This window comes from Herpailurus yagouaroundi, unplaced genomic scaffold (assembly GCF_014898765.1).
Source record: "Herpailurus yagouaroundi ecotype Mexico unplaced genomic scaffold, PumYag 205, whole genome shotgun sequence".
Classification (NCBI taxonomy): domain Eukaryota; kingdom Metazoa; phylum Chordata; class Mammalia; order Carnivora; family Felidae; genus Herpailurus; species Herpailurus yagouaroundi.
Genome location: NW_024412436.1, coordinates 3,706,251 through 3,722,524, shown reverse-complemented (window position 1 = coordinate 3,722,524; position 16,274 = coordinate 3,706,251). Strand labels below are relative to the sequence as shown.

Genomic DNA, 16,274 nt, shown 5'->3' with positions numbered 1-16,274 from the left:
TTTGTTAAAAGAAGCCAGATCCAAAAAATAAAAGTAAAATGTATGTAAATAAATAAATATTTTAAAGATTAAAAGAAAGGAAACTAGAGCCTATTTCCCCTAGATCTGAAGCTTTGCAGCACTCTGTGATCAGTAGACTCTGTGCGTGCACGGGGTTTGTGCTGGTCTTCTGGGGAGAGGGCCTTCCGCACTGATTTTTTCAGGCCAACTTGCCCTCTAGAGACGCATCAGTGCAGGTGGGGGGGTCTCGGCATAAGCCGCTCCAGTCTCCTCTTGGCGGCACTGTTCAGCTCACTGTGGTGGATGGGTGCTGATGGGCAGGTGGCAAATGGTGTTGCCCTGTTCGCTCATCCCCCGAGCGGAGAACTCGTGCCTGCCACTCTTCAGAAGTCCCCCTCACAGAAGAGCGAACAGTCCCCACTCTCGTGTCCCTGGATTCCATCAGATTCCTACCTTCACCCTGTCTGTGTCCAGCTGCTTTATCTCAGGCACCCACCTGGGCTTCTAAATCCCAGATTTTAGGGACTCACGCAGGATGTTGTGTGCTGAACTTCCGGGAGAGGGTCTCGCGTAGCTTTTGCCATTTCCGGCCTGTGCCGGGGAAGCAGTCGCGCAGCCACACAGTGGCTCAGAGGCTCGCTGCCCTCAGCCAGCATCCCCAGTCCTATGCCTGGGAACAGTACAGCACACCGGCACCACCTGTCCTTCTGTCCCCAAGAGGCCTTGCCACCACGCCCAAAAACAGGGGAACCGTTTCTCCCTGTGTGACCCAAGGGATCCTCAGACCATGCTGTCCAGTCCCAGGTCTCCACCCTCCTTCCCTGCAGGATCACCCCTAAGCCAAGCACCACCCCAGCGGGGGCGGACTTGTAAAACATCAGATTTTGTGCTCTGCTGCTTAGAGTATCTTGCGTCTCCATAAGCAGGGCTCGCTCCCCTCCACAGCACGCAGTTCTTCCCTCCCCCAAATCAACTCTCTGTGGTTCCTACCTTCCAGGATTCTACTTGCAGACTTGCAGTTTTGTTCTCTCGGTCCTCACGTTGATCCCTTGAGTGTTCAGAATGATTTGATATTTATCTAGCTGTGTTCAAGGGAGGAGGCAAGCTTAGGTTCCCCCTACTCCTCTGCCATCTTAACTCCTCCTCACTTTATTACCCTAGTTTATGTGTCAGCACTCCTTCCTTGATATCCTCTTGACTTCTCTGACCTCACTCATTCTTGGCCCCCATACTCCCTCTCAGGACACCTCCTCATCACCTTTTTTCCTCCTTTAAATGTTGATGTTCCATAGGAGTCTGTTCCCCATGCTTTTCAAACTCCCTTAGTTTCTGAAACACCGTATACTTCTAACTCCTCACTACTCCGTGATCATTCTTTTTCAGTATTTTGCAGGGATGTGAGGCATCCTCCTCCTGTGCCCACTCTTGAGCCTTTCCTCTCATAACAGACTTTCTGTATTCTGTAGGGACTGTCCTGTTCCCATAGCTCCATGCTTGGGACTTCGACGGAGATATTTGTTTCTGGGTTCAAGAGACCTGTCCAGCTTTCCACCTCCATATGTGCATCTCAAAGACAGCTGAAGATAGAACAACTGGTCCTTTCTCCTTGCTTTTGCATTTGTATTTCCCCCTCCCCCCAAAAAGAAAAAGAACCCACTTCCCCCTGTACTCCCTCTTAGTGAACTATACCACTATATAGCTGTTTTAAGTATTTCATAAAATAATGCATATAAAGCTCATAGAAGATTCCAGAATACAGTAATTGCTCAGTAAATGGTAGATACCATTTTTATTACTTTCTTCATCCCCCTAATCCTGTTGGTTTTACAAATCCTATCAGTTCCTTCTATTTTATCCCCTCTTCAAGTTCAAACACCTATCCTCCAGCCTCAATCATTGCAGTAGCCTTTTTACCAATACCCCTCACTTTGTACCTGCCTCCAGGCCATCCTCTACTGCAATTAGAGTCTCTCTCTACAGAGAGTTATTTTTTAAATGCCGGTCCAAAAAAAAAAAGGAAAAAGTCAATCCACTTGTGTTGGTATTCCTGTTCACACAGCTCCCAGTCTCCCTCATTATTGAGTCTCAATTCTTCCATATTATATAGAAGGCTTTTCAAAATCTTTATTCCATCTCTTCTCAAGGATTATTAGCCAGGTGTCCCTACACTCTGCTCTTCAAATTCTAGCAGCCTCAACCACATTTCATTGCACAGACATGCCATTGTACTGCAAGCCTCTGTGTGTACGTTCTGCCTGGACTGTCCTCGCAGCACCTCTCTACCTTTAAGAATCAGCCCTCCCCGAATCTCCCTGGCAAACTCGGAGGGACCTTCCCCCAGGCTTCCATTGGGTTTTGTGCATTCATCTGTGATAGCTCTTTACCATGTTCGGTTGCAGTTGTTTGATTCGCCCCCTCTCTCCCTAACTATAAGCTCCGTGAGGGTGAGGACCGTATCTTATGTTTCCTCAAGATCTGACACAGCAATCCTGTACACATAGTAGGTGCTCAGCTGTTTACAGAATGCATCCATACCCAAAACTAAATTCATCATCTTTTTTTCTTTTTTTCTTTTTTTTTTTTTTTTGAGAGAGAGACAGAGACAGCGTGAGTGGGGAAGGGGCAGAGAGAAGAGGAGAGAGAGAATTCCAAGCAGGCTCTGTGCTGCCTGTGCAGAGCCCCGTGTGGGGCTCGAACTCATGAAACCGTGAGATCATGACCTGAGCCAAAATCGAGAGTCAGATGCTTAACTGACTGAGCCACCCGGGTGCCCCTAAATTCATCATCTTTATCCTTCCTCTTCTCCTTGTTGGGAAGCTGTGTCACTGCCTATTCAGTTGCTGCCGGTAGTATGTGGTATAACTGACAACTTCCTTGAAACACGCACTTCCCTTGGCTTACAGAACTGCACACCCTCCCGGCTTTTCTCTTCTCTGACCATTCTGTTTTACTATACAATTTTAGGTATCCTGCGGGCATGTTCTAGATCCCCTTTTCCCAATCTTTTATCCACCACGTTCTCTTAGTTAACATACCTAACAGTCCTCCTTTCTTAGGGTCTCTTGAACCTTTCAGCCCCTTTGCTTCAAGGTCATCATTTCTTAGCTAGCTTACTGTAGTAAACTCCCTTTCTTTGTTCTTCCCATGTCTGCTTTTAATGCCTACCCTTTCCCATCTCTTCCAACTGAGTATGTAACATGTTTGTCTGAAAGGTATCCTGCTTAAAATCCTTCCCCGTCAACCTTCAGGCTAAAATCCAGAAACCTATCTGTACTGGTATCTCAGTCTCCTTCTACTGAATTCCTTTGGTATGTGGTTTCTCTCTCTATAGACAGAATGTAATAGCAGAGTATCTCAGTACTTTTCTTATTTTCCCTTCTAAATTTATAAGCAAGTTTTCGTTAAGCCCTTCGTCTTTACTTGTCCTGTAGCACCCAACCAAATTTTACAAAAATAGGACCTCAAAAACCCAGTGGAAAAAGCAGCAATCTAGTTGAAAAATAAAGGTCCCAAAATAGAACAGTGGCCCTTAAATGGTGCCAGGACATTCTTAAATTAGCTCTAGTCCTTTGGGTATGTTGGTAACTTAGAAGGAAAAAAACCTGCTGGACAGCTTGAGAGAGAGACAGGCACATCCAACCACATCTGGAAGCTCCTTACATAAGGCACAGGCTTGCACAAGAAAGCAAGAACATTCTTTCCCCTGCTGCTTTTCCCAGTTCCTTTCCAACTGCAGTGCCTACCTCGTTTGGACCACGACCCATCCTCCTGTGAATATGGCTGGGCGAATGTAAGCGTGTTATCCTTGCCCTTCACTGGAGAATTGTATTCAACCCGAAGGTTCCTCCTGTTGTGGGTCATAGAACAGGACATGTCAGAGCAGAAGAATTCAGAGAGCACGGTTCTATGACATCCAAGAACATGAACAAGAACATGAACAAGAACATGATTGTTAGCATAAAATGTTGCATATAAACTAGAAACAGAGGCATGAAAAGCCATTGATTTTACAAGTAACTCATTATAAACTTCGAAATACGATTTCAGTAGAAGAATGCAGAATCCTGATTCCAGGCAGTTAATGAAAGATCATAGAAGGAAGGTGGTGGGTGCTTTTTGGTTAAGGGTAAAAACTGATGCCACTTAAATTGATATAACCATCATATTTTCTTCTGTGTTTTCATGCTTTTTTCACCAATATCCATTAAAGAACATTAATTTCATTTTTGAAAACTAGGCAACCTAGGTAATGTCATAACTAGACACCGTTCATAATTTAGAGCTTTTTGAAAAGGGATAAGTTCTCTAACCAATCAAATTCATCATTCAGATGTTATTTTTTCTGGTAGTTACATGTGAATGAAATGGGGTTTTATAAGTACTTATATTAATCAATAAAGCCAAGGGCTTTTACAGTCCCTAATGCATTCATCTGACATTACTTCTTGTTTTCCCTAGGTTCTACGCATTTTGGATCCAGTTACCTGTACAGAAAGCTCACCTGACAACCCGTTTTCTGAGTCTTCACCAACCACCTTACTTGCTACAAAGAAAAATATTGGACGATTTCATCCCTATACTAGATATGAAAACATAACTTTCAATTGCTGCAACCACTGCCAGGGAGAACTTATTGTCCTTTAACATTCAGTGTGTCGGAGGCACGCCACAGGCACTTGCTTCTCTGGGAGCTGGAGTTCTTACAGTGGTAGAAGTGATATCACTTTCTATTTACGTAATCTATATCCCCAAAGATGTTTTATGTACTGGACCACAGATTACCCTTTCTTAAGAAGTATCTCAGGGTAAGAAAAGAAGGAAACTGTGTAGCTATATTTAAAGGAGATGATAACTTTGCAGGCACTGTATGATGCTTTTCCTAAAGGACTCTGAAAGAAAAAGATTCCACCTTTATTTTAAGCCCTAAGTTATATCATGCTGTGTATTTAATATGAGCAGACTTAACTTTTGGTACTCTTAATGCAAGGTGGGTCATATGCGACCACACCACTCATTTACTGTTGTCTCTGGTTATTTTCTGGTTTTTTGTTTTGTTTTTTTACACCACAGCAGTACAATCGAATAGATGCAACAGGGCTTGTATGGCCTGCAGAGCTTAAAATATTTCCTATCAGGTCCTTTACAGAAAGTTTTCTGGCCCCTACTCTCAAGGAATAATAGCCAGGGGGATGGGTGGAGGGAGTGTCCATTCCCTTTTTGGTGATTTTGTTGGGACTACAAAGGAGGCTCATGGAAATACTATGGGTGAAGGGACTAATATTTTAAAACCAAATGCTACATGTTAGGAAAATTAAAAGTATTTTACCAGCATATTAGCAAGTGTTTCAGCAAAACATATTATGTTGGTTTTGTGTGGGGAATGCCATAGCTTGAATGGGTGCAACTTGACATATATAAAGAAAACAGATTCCACTGAGCTCATTTTGACAAATGCAACACAGTAGGAATATCCAATTTGATATGAAATGTGGTAGAGAAAGTTGAATCTTTCTGGAACATTGTACAAAATGAAAAATGAAATCCATCAATTAATTAATAATTGTTTATGATGAACCATCATAAAACACCCTTTTTATAGGTCTTTAAAAATATCTACAATATGTTTCCACCAGATTACACCATAGTAGGTGCAGAACTGTCTATCAAAAGAGAAATCTTCTGAAGACAAATCTGGTTAAATAACATATTTTAATGTCAACTTAATGGGTTTTTTTTGTCTGACTCATCAGAGTTATACTTTGAAATGGCAATAAATTTCTCTACATTCTTTATTTTGTATATTGATTTAATGTGCAAGTCTTCCTCTAACTTATACTATTTATAGTTGATTCTTCAGCCTTTCCTTTAGGTTTACTTAGCATAAAACTTGAGGAAAACATAGAGGAAAAGCTTCATGACATTGGATTTGGCAATGATTTCTTGGATATGACACCAGAAGCACAGGCAAGAAGAGAAAAAAATAGTTAACTTCATCAAAATTAAAAACTTTTTAATCAAAGGACAGTATCCACAAAATGAAAAGGCAACCTACAGAACCAAAGAAAATATTTGCAAATCATATGGCTAATAAAGGTCTAGTGTCCAGAATAAAGGTCTACAACTCAGCAACCAAAAAACAAACAACCTAATTAAAAAATGGGCAAAGGACATGAAGAGACATTTCCTAAACAAAGATGTACAAAATGCCAATAACATATCAAAAGATTCTCAACATCATTAATCAGTATCACTTCATGCCCATTACAATGGCCACTTATCAAAGAAGGAAAATAAGCATTGACAAGGATGTGGAGAAATTAGAACCCTTGAACGTTATTGGTGAGAATGTAAAATGGTGCAACCACTGTTGAAGACAGTATGGTAGTTCCTCAAAAAATTAAACACGGACACCTAGGTGGCTCAGTCGGTTGAGCATCAGACTCTTGATTTCGGTTCAGGTCGTGGAATGGAGCCCTGCGTCGAGAATCCCGAGCTCTGCTTGGGATTCTCTCTCTCCCTCTGCCCCTCTCCAGCTCACGTTCTCTTTCTAAAATAAAATTTAAAAAAAAATCAAACATAGAATTACCATATGATCCAGCAATTCACTTGTAGGTAAACACCCAAAAGAATTGAAAGCAAGGACCCAAATAGTTGTATACCAGTGTTCACAGCAGCATTATTCGTGTAGCCAAAAGGAAGGTGAAAGTAACATAGGTGTCCTTTGATGGATGCATTCATCCTTATCCATTCGATTATCCATTGATAAGCAAAATGTAGTATATATGTGCAGTGGAATATTAGCCTTAAAAAGGACTGAAAATCTGGTATATGCTACAGCATAAATGAACCTTTAATACGTTACACTAAGTGAAATAAAAGGACAAAGTGTAGGTATGTGAAATAAATTCATAGTGACAGAAAGTAGAATAGTGGTTATGGGGAGTCAAGGGAAGGCAGAACAGGGAGTTAATTATTACAGAGTCTGCTGGGATGATGAAAAGTTCTGAAGATGGCAAGTCATGATAGTTGTACAATATGAATATACTTAATATCCCTGAATTATACATTTTAAAAATGGCCAAAATGGTAAGCTTTGTTATATATATTTTATCACACAAAAAATTGTGCATATACTCATAACCACAAGCCAATAGCACACTTCTGCAATGGTTGGCTTAAGAATGTCAAGAATAGTAACAATAATAAAGATAACAATTGAGCTAAACAAAAGAAAAAGAAAGAAAATGATCTCAAATCGACAACCTAACATCACACCTAAGGACCTAGAAAAAAAAGAGCAAACTTAAGTCCAAAGCTAGCAGAACAAAGGAAATCAAAACTAGAGCAGAGATAAAATAGAGAACATAAAAACAGTATCAAGGAAATAGAAAATTGGTTCTTTGAAAAGACCCACAAAATTGACAAACCTACAGCCAGACTAAGAAAAAAAGAAGATGCAAATAACTAAAATCAGAAATGAAAGTGGGGGAATTATTACCAACCTCAAATAAGTAAAACAAACAAAAAGGAATAATAGTACTTCAACAAATAAACTAGATGAAAGTGGACAAATCCCTAGAAACACACAAATTACCAAAACGGACACAAGAAGAAATAGAAAATGTGAACAGGCCTATAACAGATTAAATCGGTAAAAAACAACAACAACAACAACAACAACAACTTTCCAACGCCATATATTATGAATATAGATGAAAAAGTTCCTCAACAAATTCCCAGCAAACTACAACAGCACAGTAAAGGGATTATATACCATGACCAAGTGGTATTTATCTCAGGAATGCAAGGGTAGTTTAACATAAGAAAATCAACCAATGTAGTAGATCATACACACACACAATGTGTATATCATACATATAGGATATACACACATCATATAAGAGGACAAAAGGGAAAAACTACATGATGATTTCACTTGATGCAGAAATAACTTTTGATAAAATCCAACACTCTTTTATGATAAAAGCACTCAGAAAAATAGGGACCAAAGAATAGGAATAAGTAGAATAGAATGGTAAGAACTTCAACTTTATAAGCATTTATGGAAAACCCCACAGCTAACATCATACTCAATAGTGAATGACTAAAACCTTTCCCTTTAAGATCAAGAACAAGACAAGGATGCCCACTTTTATCACCACTATTCTACACTATACTGGAAGTCTTAGCCAAAGTAATCAGTCATGAAAAAGAAAAGGAATCCAATTTGGAAAGGAAGAAGTAAAACTATCTCCATTCGCAGGTGATGTTATCCCATATGTAGAAAATTCCAAGAAATCTACAAAAACTCTAGTGCTGATAAATTCAGCAACATTTCACAGTATATCAATGCAAAAATTCATTTGTTTGTATTTGCATATACAACTCAAAAGCAAATTAAGAAGACAATTCATTTGCAGTGGAATCCAAAAGAATAAAATATCTGTAAATAAATTCAACCAAGAAGGTGAAAGACTCGTACAGTGAAAACTGCAGCAATGTTGCTGCACTAAATGAAAAGACATCTGTGCTATTATGGGTTGGAAGGTAATTTTATTAAAATGACAGTACTACCCAAAACAATCTATAGGTTCACTGTGATCTCTATCAAAATTCCAACAGCCTTTTTTGTAAAACTGTTGTGGAATATTCAAATGTTAAGTTGCTTTGTCTCATTAACGATAACTGTAAGCAACCCAAACTAGTTATAACGGAATTTTAAATTATCTGGTGTATGCTGAAAGTGCCATAAGAAGTTGAGACAGGATTCAATGATTCTGTGTTTTCTCATTTAGGGTCGAGTGATTAAAGTACGAATACCCAGTTGACAAGAGCCGTGTCTTTTGAAGCTTTAACAGAACTCCTACACTGATTCTCCAGTCTCCAATCACACTTGTATGGGTGCCTTTGTCCTCCACCCTTTAAATGCTCTTACGCATATTGAGTACTGTTCCTCCACGTGTCAGATTCCTGTATAGTCTTAGTCTTAAATATTTCACCATATCTACCAAGGTATGTAAACTTTATAACATGCCTCAGAGAAAAGATTTTGCAATCATGCAGATCACAGCCTGTGAGCAAACCGCTCCCCTCTATACTTTAGTTTCCTCATCTGCAAAACAAGACCAGTAGGGTTGTTACAAGGATTAAAGCCAATGATTTACATAAAGCATCTCCAACAATACCACGTACACCATAAACTCTAAACAAGAGCCAGCTAATTTTGTAACATACCAAAATTGGATGCATAATTACTATCTTCATTTTGTAAAGAACATGAGGAAGTAAGCCCACCCTATTCCTCAGCTTTTGCCACAGCTATTCAAACTCAAAGTTGTCATAGGCAGGATTTTGTTTAAGGCCTTGAACCAGGCTTGTTTAAGAGGTCACTACAGCCTTATGAAATGTTCTATTGCCATCTTTTTTTAATAATAAGAGAGACCAAGAATAGAAATTTGTCCCTTTCTTATGTTCTTTCCAGCTAGAAATGCCAATAAATTACAAGTAAAGGAATCTACCGTTCATTTGTTGTTCAATTTGTTGCACGGTCTATGGTATAACACAATACAGCAATGCGAGGGAAGAAATTTATTTTGTTTAGTGTTAAAAAAAGATAAATTCACTGTCAGTATCACCAAAAGATAAATAGCATTTCCATAATTTCAAGTATGACCAAAGCACAGGCCATTAGAAATGATATACAAAATTCTGAGGGTAGCAGCTTCCAAATGAAGTATTTAAGATACTTTCAATTGTAATGATCAGTAAAACGAAAAGCTTTGGCTTCTGACATATGTAGGTGGCTCTGCAATTGTTTAGAATGCTTTGCTTCTAGTCGGAGCTGTCTAGTTCTTTCTCTGACAGCTTGTTGCTCTGCTAGTTTTTCGATCCGTTTCCTTCGTAGCCATCTGTAGAAAAAGATATGATCAGAACTGGTGAGTATAAACCTCTCTTTTGCTGTAAAGTTACTACTGCAGGCTATTAAAGGAAATTGAGTTCTTCACATTGAAATGCTATAGTCACAACAAAAATTATTAAAGTACTAACTGAAAAATTTCAGACTTATCCCCTATGATCACACAAGGAAGCACAGTCACATTTGCAATCAAATACTTAAAATTAAGTTTCTCTTACAATGAAACTGCCAGCTAAAAAAACTGGGTTTTTAGTAATAAATACAATATTTCACATGTGATAAAGGTCCTATTCTTCTTTTTAATATGATTTTCTAAGCAATCAAGTATTTGATAGATTCCAAATAACTTATTTTTTGCAACTAGCTGTATTCTAAAACATGGCTCAGTTAGGTTAAGAATACCAACATACAGAAATATTGCCTTACCACTTGCAATGAGCACTGGGTGTTGTATGTAAGTGATGAATCACTGAATTCTACTCCTGAAACCAATACTGCATCGAATGTTAACTAAAATTTAAGTTAAAAAAAAAAAAAAGAAAGAAAGAAAAAGAAAGAGAAAAGAAAAGACAGAAAGACAGAAAGAAAGGTTACCTCATTCTTGGTAGACATTAACGTGCTCTACGGTGAAGGAAGAGTCCACATTCTAACCAATTTGAATCTATAACCTTGCTTAGGTAAAATAACCCCCAAATAACTGTATACATACATATGAAAGTATATATGTGGTATGTGTGTGTATACACACTTGTTTTCAGAAATAACCCTAAACAACAAAATAACTGTGTCAGAACTGAATAGACTTAAGCATCTAAGCCAAGGTTGTGTGGTCCTGAACTAGACACTACTTTGAGCAAATTAATTGTAGTCATTTAGGGGTCAATTGGGAAAAAATAGGATTCTGGACTGGGTATTAGATGAGATCGTCGATAAAAATAAGCAGATTACAGAACAGTATAACCAGTATGATCTCAACTTATATTTTAAAATTATAAATGTATGTATAGAGAAAAGATATGCACTAAGGTACTAACAGTGATCTCTGGGTGATGAAAATGTGACTTTTCAGCCTCCATTTCCACAATGCACATTTACTGCTTCTGTTATGATAATTACATATGTTAAAAAAAAAAAAAAAGGAAAGGAAGAAAGAAGCACAGAAACAAAGACAGAGACAGCAAAAAAGACAGGAAAGAAAGGAACTTCAAACAACTGGACTCATTCCCTCTCCCAAGGCCTGCTGGCAAAATTCTGAAACCAGGTCTGTTTCCTCACAATTAGTCAGGTAATACAAAGTATCCACCAGGTAACTGAAAAGATCGGGTTTGCCTTGAAAGTATGTGTCCAAAATCTCTTTTTCCATTTGGTTTGTACAGATCTTCCTCCTCAGCCTGTCTTTCTTTACACAAAAATATGTCTTGGGAAATGCAACTCTTTATTCAGTTTTTCTGAGGAGTGTATAAGAGAAGCTGTAAACAGTCTTTGGTCCATTTCTCTAAGAAGTGAACAAAATAACAAATAAAATAAATGGCAGGCTATCAAAGGTTATCAGACTGGTGAAATATAAAATAATTTTGGGGGGCGCCTGGGTGGCGCAGTCGGTTAAAGCGTCCGACTTCAGCCAGGTCACGATCTCGCGGTCCGTGAGTTCGAGCCCCGCGTCGGGCTCTGGGTTGATGGCTCAGAGCCTGGAGCCTGTTTCCGATTCTGTGTCTCCCTCTCTCTCTGCCCCTCCCCCGTTCATGCTCTCTCTCTGTCCCAAAAATAAATTAAAAAACGTTGAAAAAAAAAATTTAAAATAATTTTGGTATTGAAAATATCTTGAAGAGGGGTGCCTGGGTGGCTCAGTCAGTTAAGCGTCACACTCTTGGTATCATCAGCTCAGGTCATGATCTCACGATTCGTGAGATTGAGCCCCACATGGAGCTCTGTGCTGACAGCCCAGAAGCTACTAGGGATTCGGTCTCCCTCACTCTCCGCCCCTCCCCCATCTCCAAAAATAAATAAACATAAAAAAATAGAAAATACCTTGAGGAAAGAAAGAATGGTATATAGATAGAATGCATAGTATGGAGCTAAAGAATTTTCTCAGGTTTTAGAAGCGTGGACTTAAAACTGAATAGATATGTAATATAAGCGATAAAATATTTTGTGGTATTTTTTTTCCAAGCTTTCTTGACGATATAACTCTCTACAATGACTGTGAGAAAAGGGGAAGCATGCCCTGCCTGTGACTTACTGTTTAAAGGCCCTTTCGCGGCCTTCGGTCCCTTTAAGGAAGAATAAACATTCCTCCTGCTTTCGTAGTTCTTCTGTCTTTCTTTCTCTCAGCTGCTCTTCGTGCTTTTTTTTAAGCCATAATCGAAAAGCTTGTTGTGGATCTCTGTTTTCCTGCTGATTACAAAAACAAGCTTTATTTAATTTTCAATACACCAAAACAGCTTTTTTGAGGCCCTGACTCTAGGACCCTACAAGAATATGTGTTCCACTCATCAATTTTTCTTAATAATGCCAACCTCACTACCTGCACTCCTAGCATCCAAACAAAATGCATCGCCTTTGACTCGCACCACTGATTGCCCCCTGTCAGAAAACCCAACACTGTATTCATTGCCATCCAGCACCTTTCAAAAGTCTTACTGAGGTAAGCAATAAATGAAGAAGGTTTAAATGCAGTGATCTGCAAACTTTTCAGTGATGAGAGCCCTTTGACAAGTAAAGTAATTTTTCACAATGGCACAAAAAATAAAACAGGGTTGAAGAAAGATTGGGATAGGCAATATGAGTGGAGTTGAGGTCTTTGTAGCAATTCCTGAAGGAGCTCCCTGGAACGCAGTTGGAAAACTAATGATCTGACACTTCTGTTATTCATCCTTTCTTTTAAATTCTGTCTTTGTTTTTAACTTTTAAGAGCATCTAACTACCAAGCTCATCTCCAAACTGTAACTACTCTTATGGAGGGCGGCCATAAGGATTTGCAACCATAAGAATTTTCTCATCAGGATAACAGCCGTGATGATTTTGTCATAAGTAAAAGCCAGTGGGAGTAGCTTATTGTATATACGGTTCCTCAAACTTCATAATGAATCCTATCTTCAGGGAATTTTCACAGTTGAAAGAGCTCTTCTGTGAGAGAATAAAGAAAGCAAAGGGACAGATGTGGCGTGAGGGGAAAGCACGTCTCATCCTATGGATGCCTGGCTAAAACGCAAAGGACCTTTCCTTTATGTATTCATTTAATACTTTCCCCGAACATGAGCTCTATGATACAGAGCATACACTTCTTTCATCTTGCATTTTCCTTTATCTTTCACTCCCATTGCCAAGTAGGTTCCATTTTAATTTATATAATTTATGTAACCTAGGATCTTTGATTTGCAATGCTGAAGTTTGTGAAGAGGACCCATGGACCTAAGGATCATCGCTGAACACCTAGAAGCCTGGGAAGGGCTGGAGATGACTAAAAAGGGTTCACGCTGGAATTCGAGATCAAGAGAGTGAAGGATTCAGAGGTGACCAGGATTTACTGGTATCTCTGTTCATTTATTCATTCAGCACTTACAGCTGTCTACCACATACAGTATATACAGGCACACTGGTACGGGGCTGCATCGGTGAAAAAAACGAGGTTCCCCCTCTTCGTATTCTGTGATTGCACGACACAGTGGTCCTCGTCACACGCAGCTACTTAAATAAAATTTAAAATTCAGTACTTCACTCACATTAGCTACATCTCAAGCGCTTAATAGCCATGTTGTGGCTAGTGGCTACTTTACTGGACGGCACAAACAGCATTTCCATCATCACAGAAAGTTGTACCGGGCAGTGTTACTCTAGATGAGGAGATGAAAACAGAGGATCGATCGATTGATAGGTCAGATTCAAAAGACAAGTATGGTGAGGGGAGAGAGAAATATGGGGGAGGTGAGGAGAAAGATGGTATGTAGACAGAAAGAGAGGGGGTAAGTTATTGGCTGTCTGGAGGAAGGGTATGTCAAGCAATGGTAACAGTAAGAGCGAACGATCTGAGAAGAGACTGTGGTATGCTCAATAAACAGCAAAGAAGTGAAAGTGAAGCTATGGCAAAGTGGCTGGAAAGTGGTAGGAGACGAAGTGAAAGAAGGCTATGGGACGCGACGGCAGGAACACTGGGTTTTATTTTGAGACGAGAAGCCACTGGAGGTTTCTAAGCATAACGGACACAATCTATTCTGGGGATTCTCTCTCCCTCTCTCTGCCCCTCCCCCACTCATGCTTGCTCTCCCTCTCTCTCTTTCTCTCTCCAAATAAATAAATAAATACATAAATAAATAAATATTTTTCTTTAAAAAGAAGTTCTGAATTGTATTCTTTAAAAACATGAACCATGGCTGAACGTAATTTATTTCAAAAAATGTTCATGTTAAAAGGCATCATGGTTATGTATTTCCCTTCGGAATTTTTTTTTTCTTGATTTGAAGTCTGTCTCAAAGATTAACTTTAATGAGAAACCATATCATAAATGAATCATATTCTCAAGAACTTTTGTGAATTTTGTCACTTTGAGTTTGGACGCTTAACTGACTGAGCCACCCAGGCACCCCCAGTTCGAAGTTTCTATTATCCCCAAGTAGGACACAATAGAACACTGAAGCGTACGTTTATTTTTATAAGTACCCTATAAAAATATTATGTTGGGCTGAGTGCCATGAAGCCTGAGGGTCCACCATCCCCTGGGAAACTGCAGGCAGTGCAGTCACAGCTGTGTTTTTCTTGGTCACTGAAACGTACGCTCCTCTTGTCTGCAATACTTTTCAGTATCACAGCAATGTGCTGTGCCTCTCCCCTCCCAAGCCTGAATTCCCCGCTTCCTTCAAAAACTTCCCTAGTTTCTCCCTTGTAACTCCCATTCAAAGATATAAAAACTCCTAAACATGTCCATTCTCACAAGATACCGAAAGGGCCCTGGACTTAAACCTCCTGTGTTACCCAAATCCGGATTCTCCCCCAAGATGCAGTTTTCCTCTCCCAAACAGACTCCGCATTTCCTGCCAAACTTCAAGTACTTCACAGGTCAGGTGCAGAGGTTAGGACACACTCCTTCATACTCTTCAGAACCCTATGCCTCTACTCTTCTAAGTAAAGCCACACTCATCTGACATTTACACCATTTGGCTCCCTTAATTTCACGACCTCTGGTCATTCAACATCCAGCCTCACAGAGTTCTCATTTTCTCATCTTCTAGGCCTTTCTCCAGGGCCCTTGACACCCAGTCCTACAGCCACAGCCACATCCCCACAAACTGGGGATGGAGGGCGGCCATTAGTCTTTGAAATCACTAATCTTCTCATTCTCCACGCTAGCCATAAAATATCTCTCTCCAGTCACGTTTCAACAGCTTCACCTGGATGTTTCGTAGGGACCTCAAACTCAACAAGTGAAAAACTGAAATAGCCGTTTCCTCCACCAGTGTGTTACTCTCTACTGCTCCAGTGAGTGGCACCATCATCCACCGAGCTCCTCAGAAGAGAAAACTGGTATATTCTCTTTATACCTCATTCTCCCTCACACACATATCTAATTCATTACAAAATTCCTCCAGTCAGTATTTCAGAACATCTTAAATGACTCATATCTCTCTCCCTCCCTTTCTCCCCCTCCCTCTCTCCCCCTCTCCTGTTACAATTCTAGCCCAAGTCACTATCCTTTCTCCCTCATCTACAACTACATCTGCTTTTCAATTGCTCTCCCCACATCTTCTCTTGTCCCCTTCATTCAGTTATAAAAGTTCAGTCAAGACTATAAACAGAAAATTCACAGAATATACACACGGTCATATGTACTCATGAAGAAAAATTAAGAAGATAAACCACATAAAGTGTTAGTCAGGATGTGGTAAATATTCGCTCTTACACACTGTTGGAGGGACTATCAATTGATACGACCTTTTGGGAGGTTAATTTTTGCACATTTAACTAAAAATTTCACTCTGGACACCCAGTGAGTCATAGATTCCACTCTTCAAAAACTCTCCTACAGAACGAACATGTTCACTACAGCATTGTTAGTGAATAGAACAATATCAGAGCCAAGCTGGATACCCACAATTGAGGATTTAATAAATTATCTCTGAACAGAATACTATGCAGCTACTTGAAAATAAGTATCTAAATGTAATGACCTAGAAATAGTCTCTGAAGAGTTAAATGGAAAAAAAAGCAAAGTGTATCACAAAATTTTGACTTGTGAGACTGTAAATATAAATAAGACTTGGAAGACTTGCACACACTCTGAAAGTGCGTATCACTAGGAGATGAGTCAGGGGAGGGCACAGGACTGAATTTTCAATTTTTTATTTCTATGCTTTTTAGAAAAATT

General features: G+C 39.5%; 2 protein-coding genes across 7 annotated transcripts in view; one reads left to right on the top strand and one right to left on the bottom strand.

Annotated features, from left to right (window-relative positions):
* Window positions 1–5,792, top strand: part of BLZF1 (basic leucine zipper nuclear factor 1) — a 30,190-nt gene extending 24,398 nt beyond the window's left edge. The window contains exon 7 of the mRNA XM_040451735.1: window positions 4,459–5,792. Coding sequence (XP_040307669.1) covers window positions 4,459–4,644 — 186 coding nt within the window. The 3' untranslated portion in view covers window positions 4,645–5,792. The remainder of the gene's footprint in view (window positions 1–4,458) is intronic.
* A 2,744-nt stretch (window positions 5,793–8,536) lies between these two features.
* Window positions 8,537–16,274, bottom strand: part of CCDC181 (coiled-coil domain containing 181) — a 29,656-nt gene continuing 21,918 nt past the window's right edge. For 2 of the 6 annotated variants that reach the window (XM_040451725.1, XM_040451729.1), the window contains exons 5-6: window positions 12,156–12,310; window positions 8,537–9,908 (exon numbers count right to left, since the gene is read on the bottom strand). In XM_040451725.1, the coding sequence (XP_040307659.1) occupies window positions 9,749–9,908; window positions 12,156–12,310 (315 nt within the window). In that variant the 3' untranslated portion in view covers window positions 8,537–9,748. The remainder of the gene's footprint in view (window positions 9,909–12,155; window positions 12,311–16,274) is intronic. The other 4 variants (XM_040451727.1, XM_040451728.1, XM_040451726.1 and 1 more) reach the window with 3 other exon arrangements.